The sequence below is a fragment of the Callorhinus ursinus genome, unplaced genomic scaffold, assembly GCF_003265705.2.
Source record: "Callorhinus ursinus isolate GAN/ISIS: 27379988/994484 unplaced genomic scaffold, GSC_fseal_2.0 scaffold25, whole genome shotgun sequence".
Taxonomy (NCBI): Eukaryota; Metazoa; Chordata; class Mammalia; order Carnivora; family Otariidae; genus Callorhinus; species Callorhinus ursinus.
The window spans coordinates 2869019-2888963 of NW_027397087.1; the positions used below are offsets into that span (position 1 = coordinate 2869019).

At 36.7% G+C, this 19945-nt stretch overlaps 1 protein-coding gene across 6 annotated transcripts in view; it reads right to left on the reverse strand.

Annotated features, from left to right (window-relative positions):
- The window catches only part of DPH6 (diphthamine biosynthesis 6), a 204828-nt gene that overhangs the window by 73579 nt on the left and 111304 nt on the right, over positions 1-19945 (reverse strand). For all 6 annotated transcript variants that reach the window (XR_012373591.1, XM_073876763.1, XM_073876762.1 and 3 more), the window contains one exon: positions 18212-18330. Coding sequence is in view for 5 of the 6 variants with exons in the window: in XM_073876763.1 (XP_073732864.1) it covers positions 18212-18330 (119 nt within the window). In the remaining variant the exon portion in view is untranslated. The remainder of the gene's footprint in view (positions 1-18211; positions 18331-19945) is intronic.

A 19945-nucleotide genomic window follows, 5' to 3' on the forward strand; every position in this document is an offset into this window, starting at 1 on the left:
CAGACTGTTAAATGTAAATGTCAAATTCATTTTTGAAAGAGAAGCAATATATATAATAATAATTAGTAAAAACAACAATATGGGTTCAAACTTCAGGGCCTAGAAAATGGTGGGGGGAATGGATTGGAAAAAGTAAAGGATGACAACAACTAGCATATACACCAAAACGTACAAGCAAAGGATCCAAATTCCTTTAAATTAGAATAAGAACTGTATGAAGATAGCTTTTCAATGTGGAAAATCAGTGGCATTCTCCCAGGCAGAAAAGCAAGATTTGAAGTTAAAACCCCTCAAAGATACCCAGCTCACAGTGAAATTGCCAGACTAGAATGAAATTCCATTAGGTCTCTCTAGACGAGTTTGTAAACTTCTCCTATACAAAGCTAGACAGTAAATGCTTTAGGTTTTGTGAGCCATGTGTTCTCTTTTGCAAACACTCAACTCTTCCACTGTACCAACACAGCAGCCATAAATAAAAAATGAACATGAATAAGCATGAGTATGTTCTAATAAAACTTTATTTACATATTCAGGTGGTGGGCCAGATTTAGCCTCAAGTAGTAGTCTGATGATCTCTGCAGTAGACCGGTAGTTCTTTACTTTAACTTCATATTGGGATTAGAGGCCTGAGGAGCTCTAAAAACATATATGTGCCTCGGTTCCATCCCCAGATATTCTAACTTAATCAGTCTGGGTTACAGCTTGGGCATAGGATTTCTAAAAGGTCAGCAGTTGACTCTGATGTGAAGCCAAAGTTAAAAACCATTGTTCTAGAAACTTGACCCAGGTCCTTCATATATGCACCTATTGGGGTGGGGGGGGGGAGAAGGAGGCAGAAATGTCTTTATTTGGCTGTGACATTCCCAAATGTACTACCTCAGGCTCTGCTATAAAATATATAAATTAACTGTGAGAGTACCAGAGCACGTAGTCCTGAAAATATTTATATTCATCTCTATTACCAGCTTATAAACTAGTGCATATCAGACCCAACACAACAAATATATTTCTGAAAAAATGCGGCAGGTCAGTTTGAATCAAAGGCCAATCCTCTGTATCCCTGGGATCTAAGGATCCCCAATAGGACTATGTTTCTGGCCTTTCTATGTGCCTACCCTCTTAAATTCCTTATATTGATTAGGAAGAAGTGAAAAGATGTTATTGCATTTTTTATATCAATATTTAAAGAATAACTTAAAGAATGTTTTTGAAAAGATTAGGTTAATCCCTCCCAGAAAAACAAAAAACATTAAAATATTCCATATAGAAAAAGTAGAAAACAAAGAAAAAAGCAGTAAGTCATCAAAAGCTGATGACAAAGTGCACAAAATAAAAAACTGAGAAATAACTTATTATATCATAAACTAGGTTAAAAACATCCCCTCAAAATTTCCAAGAACTGAAATATTTCCTGAGTGTATTATCTGAACAAAATGTGATCGAGCTAGAAATCAATTTATAAAAGATAAATACAAAACCCTCATATTTGCAAACTAAGTAGTGCATGAAATTAAGCAATGCATATCTAAATAACTTATGGGTTAGAGAATAAATTCAATACAAAGCAGAAAATACTTTGAACTGGTAATGAAAATACAACTATAGCTTCAGTTAAAGGAAAACTTATAGCTTAAACATACCTACTAGAAAACAAGGGTGAAATTTAGTGTATATGTATGCATCAAGTAATTAGAAAGCATTTCATAACATATACAAATATTGAATCATTATGTTGTAGGGGCGGAGCAAGATGGCAGAGGAGTAGGAGACCTGGATTTCGTCTGGTCTCAGGAATTCAGCTGAATGGTATCAAACCATTCTGAACATCTACGAACTCAACTGGAGATCGAAGAAAAGAATAGCAACAACTCTCTGAACAGAAAAGTGACCACTTTCTGGAAGGTAGGACGTGCGGAGAAGTGAATCTGAGGTGATATTCGGGAGGATAGACGGCGGGGGAGGGGGCCTCCGTCGGCCGCTTCTGGCAAGTGCTAGAGCCGCGGAGCACAAAATCAGAACTTTTAGAAGTCGGCTCCGCTGAGGGACGTCGCTCCAGTGGCTAAGTGGGGGGTGGAACCCTCACGGGACAGTGTGGTCTCAGGACCCTCGGGGTCACAGAAAGACCGGGGGTGCCTGAGTGCGGCAGAGCTCCCAGGTATCGGAGCGGGGAAGCCGGCTGCAGAGATGGAGCCGAGGCGTGGGCTCTCCGCTCAGGGTTGCCATAAACTGTGATCCGTGGCACAGTTCGGCCACTGCTCCTCCAGCAGGGACCCAACAAGCGGCAGAGCCAGGGAGACTCCCCTTCCTCCCACGGGAGGAGCGGCGCGGGAGCACACCGCAGGGATCTGCTGGGTTTGGAGACTCCACACGGGGTTGGGTGCCAGAGATAGAAACGCTTAGTCACAGGCCGGGTGAGCACGGAGTGCGGCCAGAGACTGGGGAGACGGGAGTGACTGACTGCTTTTCTCTGGGGGCGCACTGAGGAGCGGGGCTGAGTTCTCGGCTCCCCTGGGGGGAGATTCGGAGGCCGCAATTTTCACTCTCGTCCTCCAAAGCTGTACCGAGAGCTTGCAGGGAACAAAAGCTCTCGAGAGCAATCCTGGGCAGACTGCTTAGCCTGGACGACAAGGGCGGGGCAATTCCGCCTCCAGCAAAGACATTTGGGAACCACGGCAACAGGCCCCTCCCCCAGAAGATCAGCACGAACAGCCAGCAAGCCAAGACCAAGTTTACTGATCAAGGAGAATGGGAGAACTCCAGCGCTAGGGGAATACTGCACATAGAATTAATGGCTTTTTTTTACCATGATTCATTAGTCTTTCAAGGTTAATTTTTTTAACTGTTTTTTTTTTTTAATTTTTCTTTTTCCCTTTTTCAACTAACATCTTATCAATCCCTTTTTTAAAAAAACATTTTTATTTTTCATTTTTAGAGTCATATTCTATCCCTTCATAGTAGTTACCCTTATTTTTGGCATATATATATATATATATATATATATATATATATATATATATATATATAGTTATCTCTTTAAAATGTTGACATACAGTTTCTTCTAACAGATCAAAATATACCCTAAATCACTAGTGTGTGGCTTTGTTCTAGTCTCCTGCCTGATCATATTCTCTCCCTTTTTCTTTTTCAAATCTTCTTCTTTCTTTTTTCAAACAACTTATCAATTCCTTTTATAAAACCTTTTATAATTTTCATCTTTACATTCATATTCCATCCCTTCCTTTTATCAGCCCGTATTTTGTACATATATAAGTCTTTCTTTCTTTAAAATTTTAGGAGGTACTTTCTTCTAACAGACCAAAATACACCCCAAATCTAGTGTGTGGCACTGATCTATGCACTAGCCTGATCATATTTGATCATATTCTGCTTTTTTTTTGTTTTGTTCTGTTTTTGTTTTTATCTTTTTCTTTTTTTCCCTCTTTCTTTTCTCTTTCTTTACCTCTCTTTTCCCCTGGTTTCAGGTCTTTTCTGATTTGATTAGAGTATATTTTCTGGGGATGTTGTTAACCTGTTAGCATTTTGTTCTCATTCATCTATTCTCCTCTGGACAAAATGACAAGATGAAAAAAATCACCTCAAAAAAAGAACAAGAGGTAGTACCGTCTGCCAGGGACCTACTCAATACAGACATTAGTGCGATGTCGGACCTAGAGTTCAGAATCATGACTTTAAAGATACTAGCTGGGCTTGAAAAAAGCGGGGAAGTTATTAGAGAAGCCCTTTCTGGAGAAATCAGAGAACTAAAATCTAACCAGGTTGAAATCAAAAAGGCTTTTAATGAGGTGCAATCAAAAATGGGGGCACTAACTGCTAGGATAAATGAGGCAGAAGAGAGAATCAGCAATATTGAAGACCAAATGATGGAAAATAAAGAAGCTGAGAAAAAGAGAGAAAAACAATTACTGGATCATGAGGGCAGAATTCGAGAGATAAGCAATACAATAAGATGAAACAACATTAGAATAATTGGGATCCCAGAAGAAGGAGAAAGAGAGAGAGGGGCAGAAGGCATATTGGAGCAAAATATAGCAGAGAATTTCCCTATTGTGGGGAAGGAAACAGGCATCAAAATCCAGGAGGCACAGAGACCCCTCTCAAAATCAATAAAAATAGGTCAACACCCAGACATCTAATAGTAAAACTTACGAGTCTCAGAGACAAAGAGAAAATCTTGAACAGCTCGGGAGAAGAGATATGTAACCTATAATGGTAGAAACATTAGATTGGCAACAGACCTTTCCACAGAGACCTGGCAGGCCAGAAAGGACTTCACTGATATATTCAGAGCACTAAATGAGAAAAATATCCAGCCAAGAATACTATATCCAGCTAGGCTCTCATTGAAAATAGAAGGAGAGATAAAAAGCTTCCAGGACAAACAAAAACTAAAGGAATTTGCAAACACGAAACCAGCCCTCCAAGAAATATTGAAAGGGGTCCTCTAAGCAAAGAGAGAGCCTAAAAGCAACATAGACCAGAAAGGAACACAGACGATATACAGTAACAGTCACCTTACAGGCAATACAATGGCACTAAATTCATATCTTTCAATAGTTACCCTGAATGTAAATGGGCTCAATGCCCCAATCAAAAGACACAGGCTATCAGATTGGATTAAAAAACAAGACCCATCGATATGCTGTCTGCAAGAGACTCATTTTAGACCCAAAGACACCCCCACATTGAAAGTGAGGGGGTGGAAAACCATTTACCATGCTAATGGACACCAAAAGAAAGCTGGGGTGGCAATCCTTTATCAGACAAATTAGATATTAAAACAAAGACTGTACTAAGAGATGAGGAAGGACACTATATCCTACTTAAAGGGTCTCTCCAACAAGAAGATCTAACAATTGTAAATATCTATGCCCCTAACATGGGAGCAGCCAATTATATAAGACAATTGATAACAAAAGCAAAGAAACACAATGACAACAATACAATAATAGTGGGGGACTTTAACACCCCCCTGACTGAAATGGACAGATCATCTAAGCAAAAGATGAACAAGGAAATAAGGACTTTAAATGACACACTGGACCAAATGGACTTCACAGACATATTCAGAACATTCCATTCCAAAGCAATGGAATATACATTCTTCTCTAGTGCCCATGGAACATTCTCCAGAATAGATCCCATCCTAGGTCACAAATCAGGTCTCAACCGGTACCAAAAGACTGGGATCATTCCCTGCATATTTTCAGACCACAATGCTTTGAAACTAGAACTCAATCACAAGAGGAAAGTTGGAAAGAACTCAAATACATGGAGGCTAAAGAGCATCCTACTAAAGAATGAATGGGTCAACCAGGAAATTAAAGAAGAATTAAAAAAATTCATGGAAACCAATGAAAATGAAAGCACAACAGTTCAAAATCTTTGGGATACAGCAACGGCAGTCCTGAGAGGAAAGTATATAGCAATACAAGCCTTTCTCAAGAAAAAAGTGGGATCTCAAATACACAACCTAACCCTACACCTAAAGGAGCTAGAGAAAAACCAGCAAATAAAGCCTAAACCCAGCAGGAGAAGAGAAGTAATAAACATCAGAGCAGAAATCAATGAAACAGAAACCAAAAGAACAGTAGAACAGATCAATGAAACTAGCAGCTGGTTCTTTGAAAGAATTAACAAGATTGATAACTCCCTGGCCAGACTTATCAAAAAGAGAAATGACCCAAATCAACAAAATCATGAATGAAAGAGGAAAGATCACAACCAACACCAAAGAAATACAAACAATTATAAGAACATATGAACAACTCTATGCCAGCAACTTACATAACCTGGAAGAAATGGATGCATTCCTAGAGATGTATCAACTACCAAAATTGAACCAGGAAGAAGTAGAAAACCTGAATAGACCTATAACCACTAAGGAAATTGAAGCAGTCATCAAAAATCTCCCAACAAACAAAAGCCCAGGGCCAGATGACTTCCCAGGGGGATTCTACCAAACATTTAAAGAAGAATTAATACCTATTCTCCTGAAACTGTTCCAAAAAATAGAAATGGAAGGAAAACTTCCAAACTCATTTTATGAGGCCACCATTACCTTGATCCCAAAACCAGAAAAAGACCCCATCAAAAAGGAGAATTACAGACCAATATCCTTGATGAACATGGATGTAAAAATTCTCACCAAAATACTAGCCAGCAGAATCCAACAGTACATTAAAAGGATTATTCACCATGACCAAGTGGGATTTATCCCTGGGATGCAAGGTTGGTTCAACATCCACAAATCAATCAACGTGATACAATATATTAACAAAAGAAAGAACAAGAATCATATGATCCTCTCAATAGATGCAGAAAAAGCATTTGACAAAGTACAGCATCCTTTCTTGATCAAAACTCTTCAGAGTACAGGGATAGAGGGTACATACCTCAATATCATAAAAGCCATCTATGAAAAACCTACAGTGAATATCATTCTCAATGGGGAAAAGCTGAGAGCTTTCCCTCTAAGGTCAGGAACGCGGCAGGGATGTCCACTCTCACCACTGCTATTCAACATAGTATTAGAAGCCCTAGCCACAGCAATCAGACAACAAAAAGAAATCATAGGCATCCAAATCGGCAAAGAGGAAGTCAAACTCTCACTCTTTGCAGATGATATGATACTGTATGTGGAAAACCCAAAAGACCCCACCCAAAACTGCTAGAACTCCTACAGGAATTCAGTAAAGTGGCAGGATATAAAATCAATGCACAGAAATCAGTGGCATTCCTATACACCAACAACAAGACAGAAGAGAGGCAAATCAAGGAGTCAATCCCATTTACAACTGCACCCAAAACCATAAGATACCTAGGAATAAATCAAACCAAAGAGGCAAAGGATCTGTACTTAGAAATCTATAAAATACTCATGAGAGAAATTGAGGAAGACACAAAGAAATGGAAAAACGTTCCATGCTCATGGATTGGAAGAAAAAACATTGTGAAGATGTCAATGCTACCTAGAGCAATCTACACATTCAATGCAATCCCCATCAAAATACCATCCACTTTTTTCAAGGAAATGGAACAAATCATCCTAAAATTTGTATGGAACCAGAAGAGACCCCGAATAGCCAGAGGAATGTTGAAAAAGAAAAGCAAAGCTGGTGGCATCACAATTCCGGACTTCCAGCCTATTACAAAGCTGTCATCATCAAGACAGTATGGTACTGGCATAAAAACAGACACATAGATCAGTGGAACAGAACAGAGAGCCCAGATATGGACCCTCAACTCTATGGTCAATTAATCTTTGACAAAGCAGGAAAGAATGTCCAATGGAAAAAAGACGGTCTCTTCAACAAACGATGTTGGGAAAATTGGACAGCCACATGCAGAAGAATGAAACTGGACCATTTCCTTACACCACACCCAAAAATAGACTCCAAATGGTTGAAAGACCTACATGTGAGACAGGAGTCCATCAAAATCCTAAAGGAGAACACAGGCAGCAATCTCTTCGACCTCAGCCGCAGCAACTTCTTCCTAGAAACATCGCCAAAGACAAGGGAAGCCAGGGCAAAAATGAACTATTGGGATTTCATTAAGATAAAAAGCTTCTGCACAGCAAAAGAAGCAGTCAACAAAACCAAAAGACAACCGACAGAATGGGAGAAAATATTTGCAAATGACATATCAGATAAAGGGCTAGTATCCAAAATCTATAAAGAACTTATCAAACTCAACACCCAAAGAACAAATAATCCAATCAAGAAATGGGCAGAAGACATGAACAGACATTTTTCCAAAGAAGACATCCAAATGGCCAACAGGCACATGAAAAAGTGCTCAACATCGCTCGGCATCAGGGAAATCCAAATCAAAACCTCAATGAGATACCACCTCACACCAGTCAGAATGACTAAAATTTACAAGTCAGGAAACGACAGATGTTGGTGGGGATGCGGAGAAAGGGGAACCCTCCTACACTGTTGGTGGGAATGCAAGCTGGTGCAACCACTCTGGGAAACAGTATGGAGGTTCCTAAAACAGTTGAAAATAGAGCTACCATAAGATCCAGCAATTGCAGTACGGGGTATTTACCACAAAGATACAAATGTAGGGATCCGAAGGGGTACGTGCACCCCAATTTTTATAGCAGGAATGTTCACAATAGCCAAACTGTGGAAAGAGCCAAGATGTCCATCGACAGATGAATGGATAAAGAAGATGTGGTATATATACACAATGGAACATTATGCAGCCAGCAAAAGGAATGAGATCTTCCCATTTGCAACGACGTGGATGGAACTGGAGGGTGTTATGCTGAGTGAAATAAGTCAATCAGAGAAGGACATGTATCATATGACCTCACTGATGTAAGGAATTCTTAATATCAGGAAACAAACTGAGGGTTGCTGGAGTGGTGGGGGGTGGGAGCGATGGGGTGGCTGGGTGATAGACATTGGGGAGGGTATGTGATATAGTGAGTGCTGTAAATTGTGCAAGACTGTTGAATCACAGATCTGTACCTCTGAAACAAATAATGCAATATATGTTAAGGGAAAAAAAAAAGAAGATAGGAGGAGGGGAAATGAAGGGGGGTAAATCGGAGGGGGAGACAAACCATGAGAGATGATGGACTCTGAAAAACAAACTGAGGGTTCTAGAGGGGAGGGGGGTAGGGGAATTGGTTAGCCTGGTGATGGGTATTAAAGAGGGCACGTTCTGCATGGAGTACTGGGTGTTATGCACAAACAATGAATCATGGAATACTACATCTCAAAATAATGATGTAATATATGGTGATTTACATAGCAATAAAAAAAATTTAATGTATTATTATGTTGTACACCTGAAACTAGTATAATGTTGTTTATGTCAATTATCTCACAGTTAAAAAAAAGAAGTTAGAAATGATGAACAGCAATTTAAATCCAAAAAGAGTACAAAGGAAGGAATAATAAAGATAGAAAGGAATAAAATAGAATACCAATATGTAATACAGAAAACCAACAAAATCAAAAGACTAATAAAATTGATAAACCCCTATAAGACTGATATAGGCAAGGAAAAGAACAAATTACCAATTGGAATGAAAAAGACATCACTACTGATCCTACAGATGACAGGACAATGAGAAGACATTAGGAATTACTTTATACCTATTATTTTCACAACTTAGAACAAATGGAAAAATTCTGGGAAAAACAAAATTTATCAAGCTGAAATAAGAAACAGAAAACCTAAACAGTCAATCTAACAAAGAAATTGAATTTCTAATTGAAAACTTCCCCAAAAGATAGCTCCATGTCCAGATGGCTTAAGCAATGAGTACTTCAAAACACTGAAGAGAACATTAATACCAATCCTACAGAAAAACTTTCAGATAATAAAAAAGAAACAACTACAAAGCTTTATGAAGCCAGTGTAACATTATTCACACCTGTCATTACTAGAAAAAAAATTATAGGTCAATCCCTCTTAGGAACATATATGCAAAATTCCTAAACAGAGTAATAGCAAAATGAATAAAGCAATATATGTAAAAGATAATTCATTACAAAATATTACATGCCAATAAAAAGAAATCAAATACTGATTCATGGTATAATATAGATGAATCTTGAAAATACTATTCCAAGTGAAAGAACCCAGTCACAAAAGACCACATATTTTAGGAGTCCATTCACATGAAATAGGCAAATATATGAAGATACAGAATAGGCAAATCTATAAAGATGCAAAGTAGCTTTGTGGGGCCTAGGACTACAGATGTGAGGGGAAGGTTGGGGAAAATGGGAAATGACTGCTAATGCATACAAGTTTCTTTTTGCTGATTTTGGTGGTAATTGCACCATCATGTGAATATAGCAGAAAACACTGAATTGTACACTTTAAATGTGTGGATTACATATGTTAATTATATCTCCAAAACTGTTAAAAAATAGTGTACAGTATATAATAGCTTTATGCTCAGAATAAATAGATCTAGAACTCAAAAAAATGGTAGGGGAAATCCAAAAAAAATGAATGTAAAAAGTTCTTTTTAGCTATTCTCAACAATCATATTGGTGGTAGTAGTAGTAGCATTGTTATTCTGAGATTGTTTCACATATTGCTAAATTTTTAATATCTATATTTATTAATATGCTGAATGCTAACATGAGTTTCCTGGAGCAGAACAGATGATTATTACTACTTACATATAGTAAGTAGATAATACCATTCTGGCTCTTCTCTGCGCCAGCTCTTACCCCAGGAGCAAGGTGATGAGAATGAGATGTAATCTTTCAAGTAATTGCATCTACAGAAGGTAAGGAATCCCCAAAAAATAAATCTGCATGTTTACTTAGGAAAAAGGAGACCGTTGTTTCCCCTTCCCTTTGGAGTTTCCTTGAAAATACAAAGGAAAAGACTTGTGTCTTCACACTTTAGAATGCAAAAAAAAAAAAAAAAAAAATCTCTCTGGGGGTAATAAACATCTCCAAGATCCTGGCCTCATCCCGCCATCTTGAAATACAAACATATACCTCCAGAGAAGTAAATCCCTCTGGAGTTCTCACCGTTCAGTCATACATTACATTTTAATGCTTGTGTTTTAGTCTGGGTCCCAAGTTTCTTTTAAATTAGCTCAGAAAACTCTAACCATGCAGCAATGAAAAAACACAACACATCAGGGAGAGGTCCAGGAGCACGTCCTTCCCTGTCACAGTGGATATACTGCGGCCCAGATTAGCATGTGAGGTCAATTAGAATCATAGCAATGTTCTCCATTTCTTGTCCAACAAAAACAACTCTTCTCACGCACATTCACATTCACAGTGACTGGGGTGGTGACCAGAGCATACTGTTCAATAAATTCTTGATTCCATCTGGTTTGAGAATATAACTATATCCCAGACATCACAGTACAGGCTTTAATAGTCATTGGATTCCAGATGTCATTATGCAAGAAGCTCTCTTCAGGACAACACAGTGTCATTCCGTTATCCGTCCAATCTCAACCAATGTACCATGGGAAGGACAAATCCCCTTTATATCTCTCGTACCTTGGCCATTAGAAAACAAGCATAAAGGCCACACTGTCCAGTAATGTCCCACCATAATCTAGACCAACCACAGTATTTTCATAGTTGGCATCCTTAGCTTGGCTTCTGATACTCCTGATCATTGATCTTTAAAAACATCAAATGCCATAATGATTAGAATATTAAATAGTCTTTCCTGGGCAAGGATACAAGTCCTCTTCCTGCACTGTTGACGGATATGATGTTCCATTAAAGTAAATACTCTTATTAGTCCAGTCATTTAAAGCTTTGTTGTCCCTCCAGGGCCATTTCTAGATGCAGCCAGTCTCCTGGAAGAGGGCTCCCTCTAGTGTCTCTATTTGGACTAGCAAGTCCTCTTCATCACGAAGAGCTAGCTTTCAGGAACATTATTTTGGTCTGATATAGTACCCCAAATCCCTGCAGAACATCTGGCAGAGAGAAGGCAAGAGCAATCAAGCTACAACATGGGTTATTACCATAGTATATTAGTAATATCTGTGCAATTTAGGAAAACTGCACACAAAAATAACGAAGTCCAATGAGGTCATCAATAGGTATATTATACCAAATACAGCTCTGCCTGGGTGTCATAGGTTTTCTGTAAGTGTATTTTGCATAACTCCACAAAGGAGTTATCAGTAATATTGATTCATTATATCTCCTCCAAATCTATCTCCCTCAAGGGTGGTGTTTCCTTAAATAAATTCCACTTTCACTGACATATTCTGTATTCAAAGGACTACACCAAGTTATGGCAGGCAATAGAAATCTGTTTACCATTATACCTAGGTAGATGTCTTAGCAACACACTGTTTTGATTTATGCCTACAAAGTCTACTGTTCAGAGTCTCCCACTATATAATTCATTAGTAATTATCAAGTCAGCAGAAGCATGATCAGAATGGTAACTATTGCCTTTAAACCAGTAACTGAATGGTAACTGCAATAAACTACCCCTACATTGAGTCATCAAGTGGCACTCTGTCATTTAGTTGCTCCAAATTATCCAGGTGGAATCTTTAGGTAGAGCTTGTACATCAGCAACTTCCCTTCTCTGCAAAAACAGGTCCTGAGTTTCTCTTGACATCAGTTAAGTAGTCAGCATCAGATCCGAGAGGGACACATAAAATTCTTTAGCTCGGAGGTCCTGGCACAGAGGTCACATGATTGTACCCCTCCATGGAATTGTAATCCACTTATAGGTGCCTTTCTATCTCCTATGATTCCCTCCATTTCCGTTTATTACCTGTTTGACCCATATATATCCTTTCCCCTATGACTGGTCTTTCTGGGTCTGTAGATGTGTTACAAATCCACAGGGCCAGTAAAAACAGCAGCCTTGTTAACACATCTCCTTGGACTCACTCCCAGGCTGATATAGAATTTGACAGATAAAGAATCACAGGACACATGGCCCTCTGTTTACAGACAGACCTTAATTTGCCTACACAGGTGAAGCTATGACATAACCTTAAAGAGTCTTTAAGAATATGCACTGTCAAACTTAGTGGTGTTAATACTGTACTTAGTGCATTGATAATACTTTCCTTTGATACATGTAACTTTAAAGTCAGCCCTGGAACCACCAGATCAAGCAAGACAAAAGAAAAACCATGAAATAGGAAAAAATATATAGTTGTGTACTTGCACTGTGCCCCATTATTTCATTCCTACCTCCTAATCCTAGAAACCTTTCCAGCAGAGTCTTGGCATTACTTCCTTTTATAGAAAACCATTTAACTAGTTGAACTAACCCTTAAATCTTTTTCTTTTTTTTAGCCAGTCATTTTAATTAACTAGTGCATCAATTGCCCATTACAATTTTCAGTGACACCACTGTTCTGAGAGTGTTAATATTGTTATGTCCATAAAATATTTTTTGTCCATTTCTGTGTATTTGTAACAGTAAAATATATTTCTCTAATTCCTGTGGTCAGAGAGTATACTTTGCCTGATTTCAGTATAATTACATATACTGAGATTTGTTTTATAATCCACAATATGGTCTATCTTGGTGAATGGTCCATGTGCACTTGGAAAGACTATGTAGTTTGCTGTTAATGGATGGAGTATAAGTGCCAAGTAGGTCAAATTGGTCGGTAGTGTTGTTCAAACTTCCTATATTCCTAATGATTTTCTGTCTACTTGGTTTAACTATTACTGAAAAGAGATGTTGAAAGTTCCATGTATAATTATGGATTTGTCCATTTCTTCTTGTATCAGTTTCATGTTGTATATCTTAAAGTCCTGTTATTGGTATATTAATCTTTAAATTGTTATGCTCTCTTGATAAACTGACCCCTTATCATGATGAAATGCCCCTCTTTATCCCTAATAATATTCATTGTTCTAAGGACTACTTTATCCGATGTTAATATAACCAGTTCAACTCTTTTAATTAGTATTACCATATCTCTATTCTTTCCATTTTAACGTATGTTTCTATAATTAAAGCACATTTCTTATAGAGAGCATATAGTTGTTGGGCCTTAGTTTTTTGTTTTTTATTCAAATCTGAAAATTGCTCCCTTTTGTTTGGAGGTGTTGAGATCATTTACATTTAATATAATTATTAAAATGATTATGTCTAAATCTACCATCTCACTTTTTGTTTTCTCTTTGTCTCATCTGTTTTATGCTCTTTTTTTTTTTTATCCTTTCTTATCTTCTTCTGGATTATCTTACAATAATTCAATTTCTTCTCCACTACTGGCCTATTACCTATACTGTTTTTTTTTAAAATAGTTTCTTTATAGTTTACATTTTACAACTTTAAGTTATCACAGTCTACCTTCAAACAATATTATACAATATCATGTATAATTTAAGAATCTTATACACTATACTTTCCCCATTCTGTTATTTGTGCCACTGCAATTATATATTTTACTTCCCATTTGCTACCAACCCCACAACACACTTCTTTTTTGCTTTAAATAATTTAATACATTGTTAAAGAGATTCAAAAAGTTAAAATAGATTTAGAATTTATCTACTCTATTTATTATTTTACTGCTCTTTATCCTTTATGAGATTAAATTTCATCAATTATTATTTTCCTTCTGTCCAAAGAACTCTTTTTAATATTACTTATAATGCAGATCTGCAGGTGATGAATTCTCTCAACCTTTGTACATCTGAAATGTCTTCATCTGATCTTCATTTTGAAATTTAACTGAGCATAAAATTCTTGGTGATTTTTATTGATTTTCATCACTTTAAAGATGTCTTTTCATCATTTTACAGTTTACATCACTTTAAAGATGTCTTTTCATCATCTTCCAGTTACTTCTGAAGCAAAGTCTGCTGACATTTTTATCTTTACTTACTGTATAAAATTAATCTTTTCACACTGGCTGCTTTTAGGACTCTTTCTTTACCACTGGTTTTCAGCAATTCAGTTATGATGTGCTTTGTGATCTTCTTCATATTTCTTCTGTTTGGGGTTCACTGAAATTTTGGATCTGTAAATTTATGGTTTTCATCAAATTGGGAAAATATTTTGGCCATTATTTCTTCGAATATTCTCTCCATTCCCTCTCCTGAGACTCTAACTTGTTAGGTTGCTTGATACAGTCTAAGAGCTCGCTAATGTTGTCTTAATTATTTTCAGTCCCCCTTTTTTCCCTCTATGCTTCATTTTTGACAGTTTCTATTTGTCTTTGGGTTTACTCATCTCTTCTGCAATGTCTAATTGCTGTACATGGTTCACTTCAGATAATGCATTTTTGAAGCTGTATTTGGGCCTTTTATATCTTTTATTTTCCTTGTCATAATCATAATTCTACTTTTTTTGAGCACACTGAGCATACTTATAAGAGCTGTTTTAACTTCCTTGCAAGCTAATTCCAAATCTGGGTCTATTCTGATTGATTTTCTCAGTATCAATCAAATGTTCTTGCTTCTTTGCATGCCTGATAATTTAGATGCAAGGCATTGTGAATTTTATATTACTATGTATTAGATTTTATAGTATTCCTTTAAATAGTTTAGGATTTTGTAGAATTACTGTACGATCCAGTAATTGCTCTACTGTGTATTTACTCAAAGAATATGAAAACACTCATTTGAAAAGATTTATGCACCCCTTGCTTATTGCAGCATTGTTTACAATAACCAAATCATGGAAGCAGACCAAGTGTCCATCCACAGATGAAGATATATACATATATGTGTGTGTGTGTGTATTCTGTATATATATAGTATACACACACAATGGAATATTACTCAGCCAGAAAAAAGAATGAACTCTTGCCATTTGCAACAACATGGATGGGCCTAGAGGATATAATTCTAAGCAAAATAGTCATAGAAAGACAAGTACCATATGATTTTTCACTCATATGTGGAATTTAAGAGACAAAATAAATGAACAAAGGAAAAAAAAGAGATTAAAAGAAAGACTACTAACTATAGAGGACAAACTGATGGTTATCAGAGGGGAGGTGGGTGGGGGTAGGGGGTAGGACAAAATAGGTAAAGGGGATTAAGAGTACACTTATCCTGATGAGCACTAAGTAAGTATAGAATAGTTGACTATATTGTACACCTGAAACTAATATAACACTATATGCTAACTATCCTGGAATTTAAAAAAAAATGGAAAAAAATAGTTTAGGATTTTGTTCTGGCATGAGTTATTTATTAGATCAGGTTCATAGCAGCCTTTAGTCTAAGGCTCATGACTACTAAGGCACTAGCTGTTTGAGGACTCTGCTTGAGGTAAATCTACATTTACTGACATAGAAAAAAATCCCTAAGACATACCGCTGAGTAAAAAAGTCAAGTTGTCAACCGGAGTTGACATACAGAGTATAATACCATTCATGTAATATTAAAAAACCCCATAAAACAATCATAGTATTTCTACTCATACAAATATACATACCAAAAAAAAAGTGTGATCTAGAAAGATGATCTGTTATTACTCTGGTACATATTTCTGGGAAAGGGAGTGGCTGGAGGGAAAGGAGAGAACAGAAACACATGGAAACTTTATCTATAAAAATTTAACATGTGCCAAGAATATTTTCATGTAATACTCATACAATTAAAAAAAAGTATTTCTAAAAGTCAGGACTGTTCTTAAATACAATGTGTACATGGTTCTTTAAATAAGTCTAAACCCAGAAACTTCTTAAAACACTAAGCTGTTAATGTGCAGATTTCATGAGTTCACTGATGCCTATAAGAGACCAAGGTTATGTGACACAATTATCAGAAATACATTTTTTAAAGATTTTATTTATTTTTTTGACAGAGAGAGAGAGAGTATGCAAGCACACAAAAGCAGGGGGGAGCAGCAAAGGGAGAGGGAGAAGAAGGCTCTCTGCTGAGCAGGGAGCCTGATGCAGGACTTGATCCCAGAACCCTGGGATCATGACTTGAGCTGACGGCAGATGCTTAACTGACTGAGCCACCCAGGTGCCCCCAGAAATACATTTTTATTCATCCATGTAGAACTGACTCTTTTCTAAGACCACTCTATAACTAATGCGCCACAGAATTCTGCTGAATCCCTCTCCCTATGGAAAGGTCCTATTGTCCCACTTTTTGATTAAAAGCCTTCCTGAAAATTTTAAATAGGTGGGGAAGAAATCTTGGAAACCTACCTCACATCATTTATGTTTCTGCGTCCTTAGAAATAATGTCCCACTCAATAAACCATTCCTTAACACTGTTCTCAGAATAACTTTTTCTTTGCACACTTTTAGGTAATCAATAGAAACTATGTGCTATAAATGTTAAAATCAGATCTATACTTTTGCCATTGGAATGATGAAGACAAATTAGCTCAGTTTTACACTTCATCCAAAAGTTTAACACAGTTAAACGCCATCTCTAACCCCTCCATAGAGGCAAACACACATCCACACAAATGAAAAAAATACACAGTATCAGTTACACTATAATAAAGGTGTCAGCAAGGTTATATCTTATGGCTCTTTCTTTCTAATGAGATAGGTTCTCTGGGTTCTAATCCATTCTATTGTCCACTCCATTTAGGTAAAAGTGACAGAATGTGTACTGTCCAGTGAGGTGTCACATGACCTTCATTACAGAAGTAGGCAATCTTAGAAAATCCAAAAGAAAGAGTAACAAACAAAGAGAAAGCAAGAGAGCATACTCTGTATAGATTTATGTAGAAACTCACAGGACAAATATATCTATAGTGAGAACTTCAATCATAAGGGTTGCTGAGCAACCTGTTCTCAAAAATGAGAATACCCCATCTCGGTCTTTTTCTTGTTAACAGCTGAGGAGATCAACTTCAGGTTCTCAATATAACACTTTCCACTAAAGACAACATTTCACCTTCAACAAGGAAAGAGTAGCTTCGTGTTTACCAAGGAGAAATATTATGGGATCTTTCTTTTAATGTTGTTTAAAATGTGAATTTGTTTTAAAATCTTCCACAGCTTGAGACCTCGTTATTTCTGAGATCAGCAATGTAAACTTGCAAATGAGGTACACGATTTAGGCTTTGAGAAACCTGAGGCTCCAGGGCATTTACTGTAATAGGTTCATGAAATAAATGCATTGAGCTCAAACCCTATGGTTTCTTGAAAGTGAATATAATTATAAAAATTCAAAACAACAAATTAAGTGTGTTCGTATGTAATATCCATATTTGAATCACATTACCTACCACCTGCCTGTTGTGTCTATGCTAACTGATCAAATGACATTCTCTCAAAGATAATTTTCTTACCATCCCCAACAAAAACCTACTACTCTGCTTATTTCTGACACAAAGCCAAATGCATAGTCAAAATATGTTTAAAAAATATATGAAAAAAATCACATGGTGTTCCAAATACAGATTTTAAGAAGCTTCGAAAAAAAGAAAAAGAAAAAAGAAAAAAAGAAAGAAATCAACCTACTTTTCCTGTTTCCTATGAACCTGGGTTCCAAATCCTATAAAAAGAACTTAAATCGAAGGACCAAAATATAATAACAATTTTAGAGACAGCTGTACATTTAAAAAAGAAAATGATGAGGATCACTTGTAATCACTTTGGTAAATGGTCAAAAGCCCATTTGAAACTTCCCCCTACTCAATTTGTTCAGTTGTGACTCCACATTTTTATATTCTAAATTAGTCTTCCTTTTCTGTTGTAACTGCATATTAGTGAATACAGATTATCTATGTGGTAACAGACAGCTCCCTTGAAAGTCTGGCTACATACCCAAAGCTGCTACTTTGATGATGATTGCTTGAATGTTAGATGATATCATCTCTCGGAGCAAATCTTCCTGGTTTCTCTGCCAAAGGTAAGCTAAAGGCTGGAGATTAAGCCTTTTACACCTATAAAATAAAAAGAAAAAAATCAGATGATATCTTGACATTCTATACTTGGATCCACAGCAATTACTTTGATTCTAAACATAATGCTCCTCTCAAGGATTTTAGCATTTAAAATGCTTAAAAAACATGTTTTGCATAATGACGTTTATATATACAACATAAACATATTTAATTTCCACAGGCTATGCATAAACAGATAAAAATGAAATCTCCAAGCAGATTAGAAATATTAATTTTAGTAAGACTCTAAGTTTAGAAATCTATGCTAAAAAGCTTCCAAATGCCGATGGATGGTTATTCCTGCTCTTAGAACTTCCTTGGGTATCAAAATTGTGAGGCATATGCAAAACAGGCAAATCAATTTATCCTAATAAAATGATCATATATTGATTAACTTTACAATACCTATGGTTACATGCACTATTCTTCTCTAACTCTGACATTTTTAAAAAGAGTTTGACTTTGAGTGAAAAATAATAATAACAAAAAGTACAATATATCGAGCACCAAATATGCTGGAGGCATTGTATTACATACTTTACATTACGGTGCAATAGAAAGAATATAGGTTTTGGAGTCAAGACAAATCTGGATTTGAAACCTCCTCTGGCACTCACTAGCTGCATGACTTTGACAGGTCAACTAAACTTGAGATCTTTAGTTTCCTAGTTCATAAATCGGAAAAAAAATATCTCCTTTCAAAGTTCTTGAGAAGATTAAGAAATTAGAAAGTGAAGTCATCCTTTACTCCTTTTTTTTTTTCCTTCACATTTCTTACCCAATCTACCATAACACACAACATGATCATTCTTCATCAATACCACTGTTAACACTCAGGTCTGAGTCACCATTATCTTTCATGTCCATATCTCCCTAACTTCTTTCCTTGCTTCTGTCTTTGCCCTTTTAAAATCAGTTTTCAATGCAGCAATCAGTGTGATCCTTTTAAGACATAAAATGGATCATGGGATTCCTCGGCTCAAACTCTCCCCATCACTCCTTGTAAATCCTTGCAATAGACCTACATGGATCTCACTCTGGTTAGCTCTCATAGCTCATCTCCTACTGCTTTCCCTTCACTCCAACCCACCACCACTGGCCTGCTCACTCTTGTCTAATATACCAGCCATGCTTCCTACCTTCTTCACTTGTTTCATGCCTTTGCTTAAATGTCACTTTCTCAAGGAGGACTATAATGATTAAAAGTAGCATAGATAAAGAAAATAGTACAATGCCTGGATAAAATAGATATTCAATAAATGGCAGTCAAAGCCAAGTGACTTGCCCAAGTCAGAGTAAGAGGCTGAGATCAGATTTCAAATAAAAAAACAGCTCTAAAACCCAGCATCTGTAAGTTTGCTTGGCTGACTACTCCAGCCCACAATGATCTTTCTCTCAGAAAACCCCAATACTTAATAAACATACCACATATTTGGTCATTTACTAATACATGGCCTTAAAAATATCACTCTTTTTTTCCATGTATATATACCCTGACTTCCAAAGACACCAAAACCTTCCTACTGCAGATTGTTTTACATACTTCCCCTTGGCAAAATGTCCCATCTATTGCAATGTTGATGCGGTTAATAAACAAAAATAATAAAACTGAAAG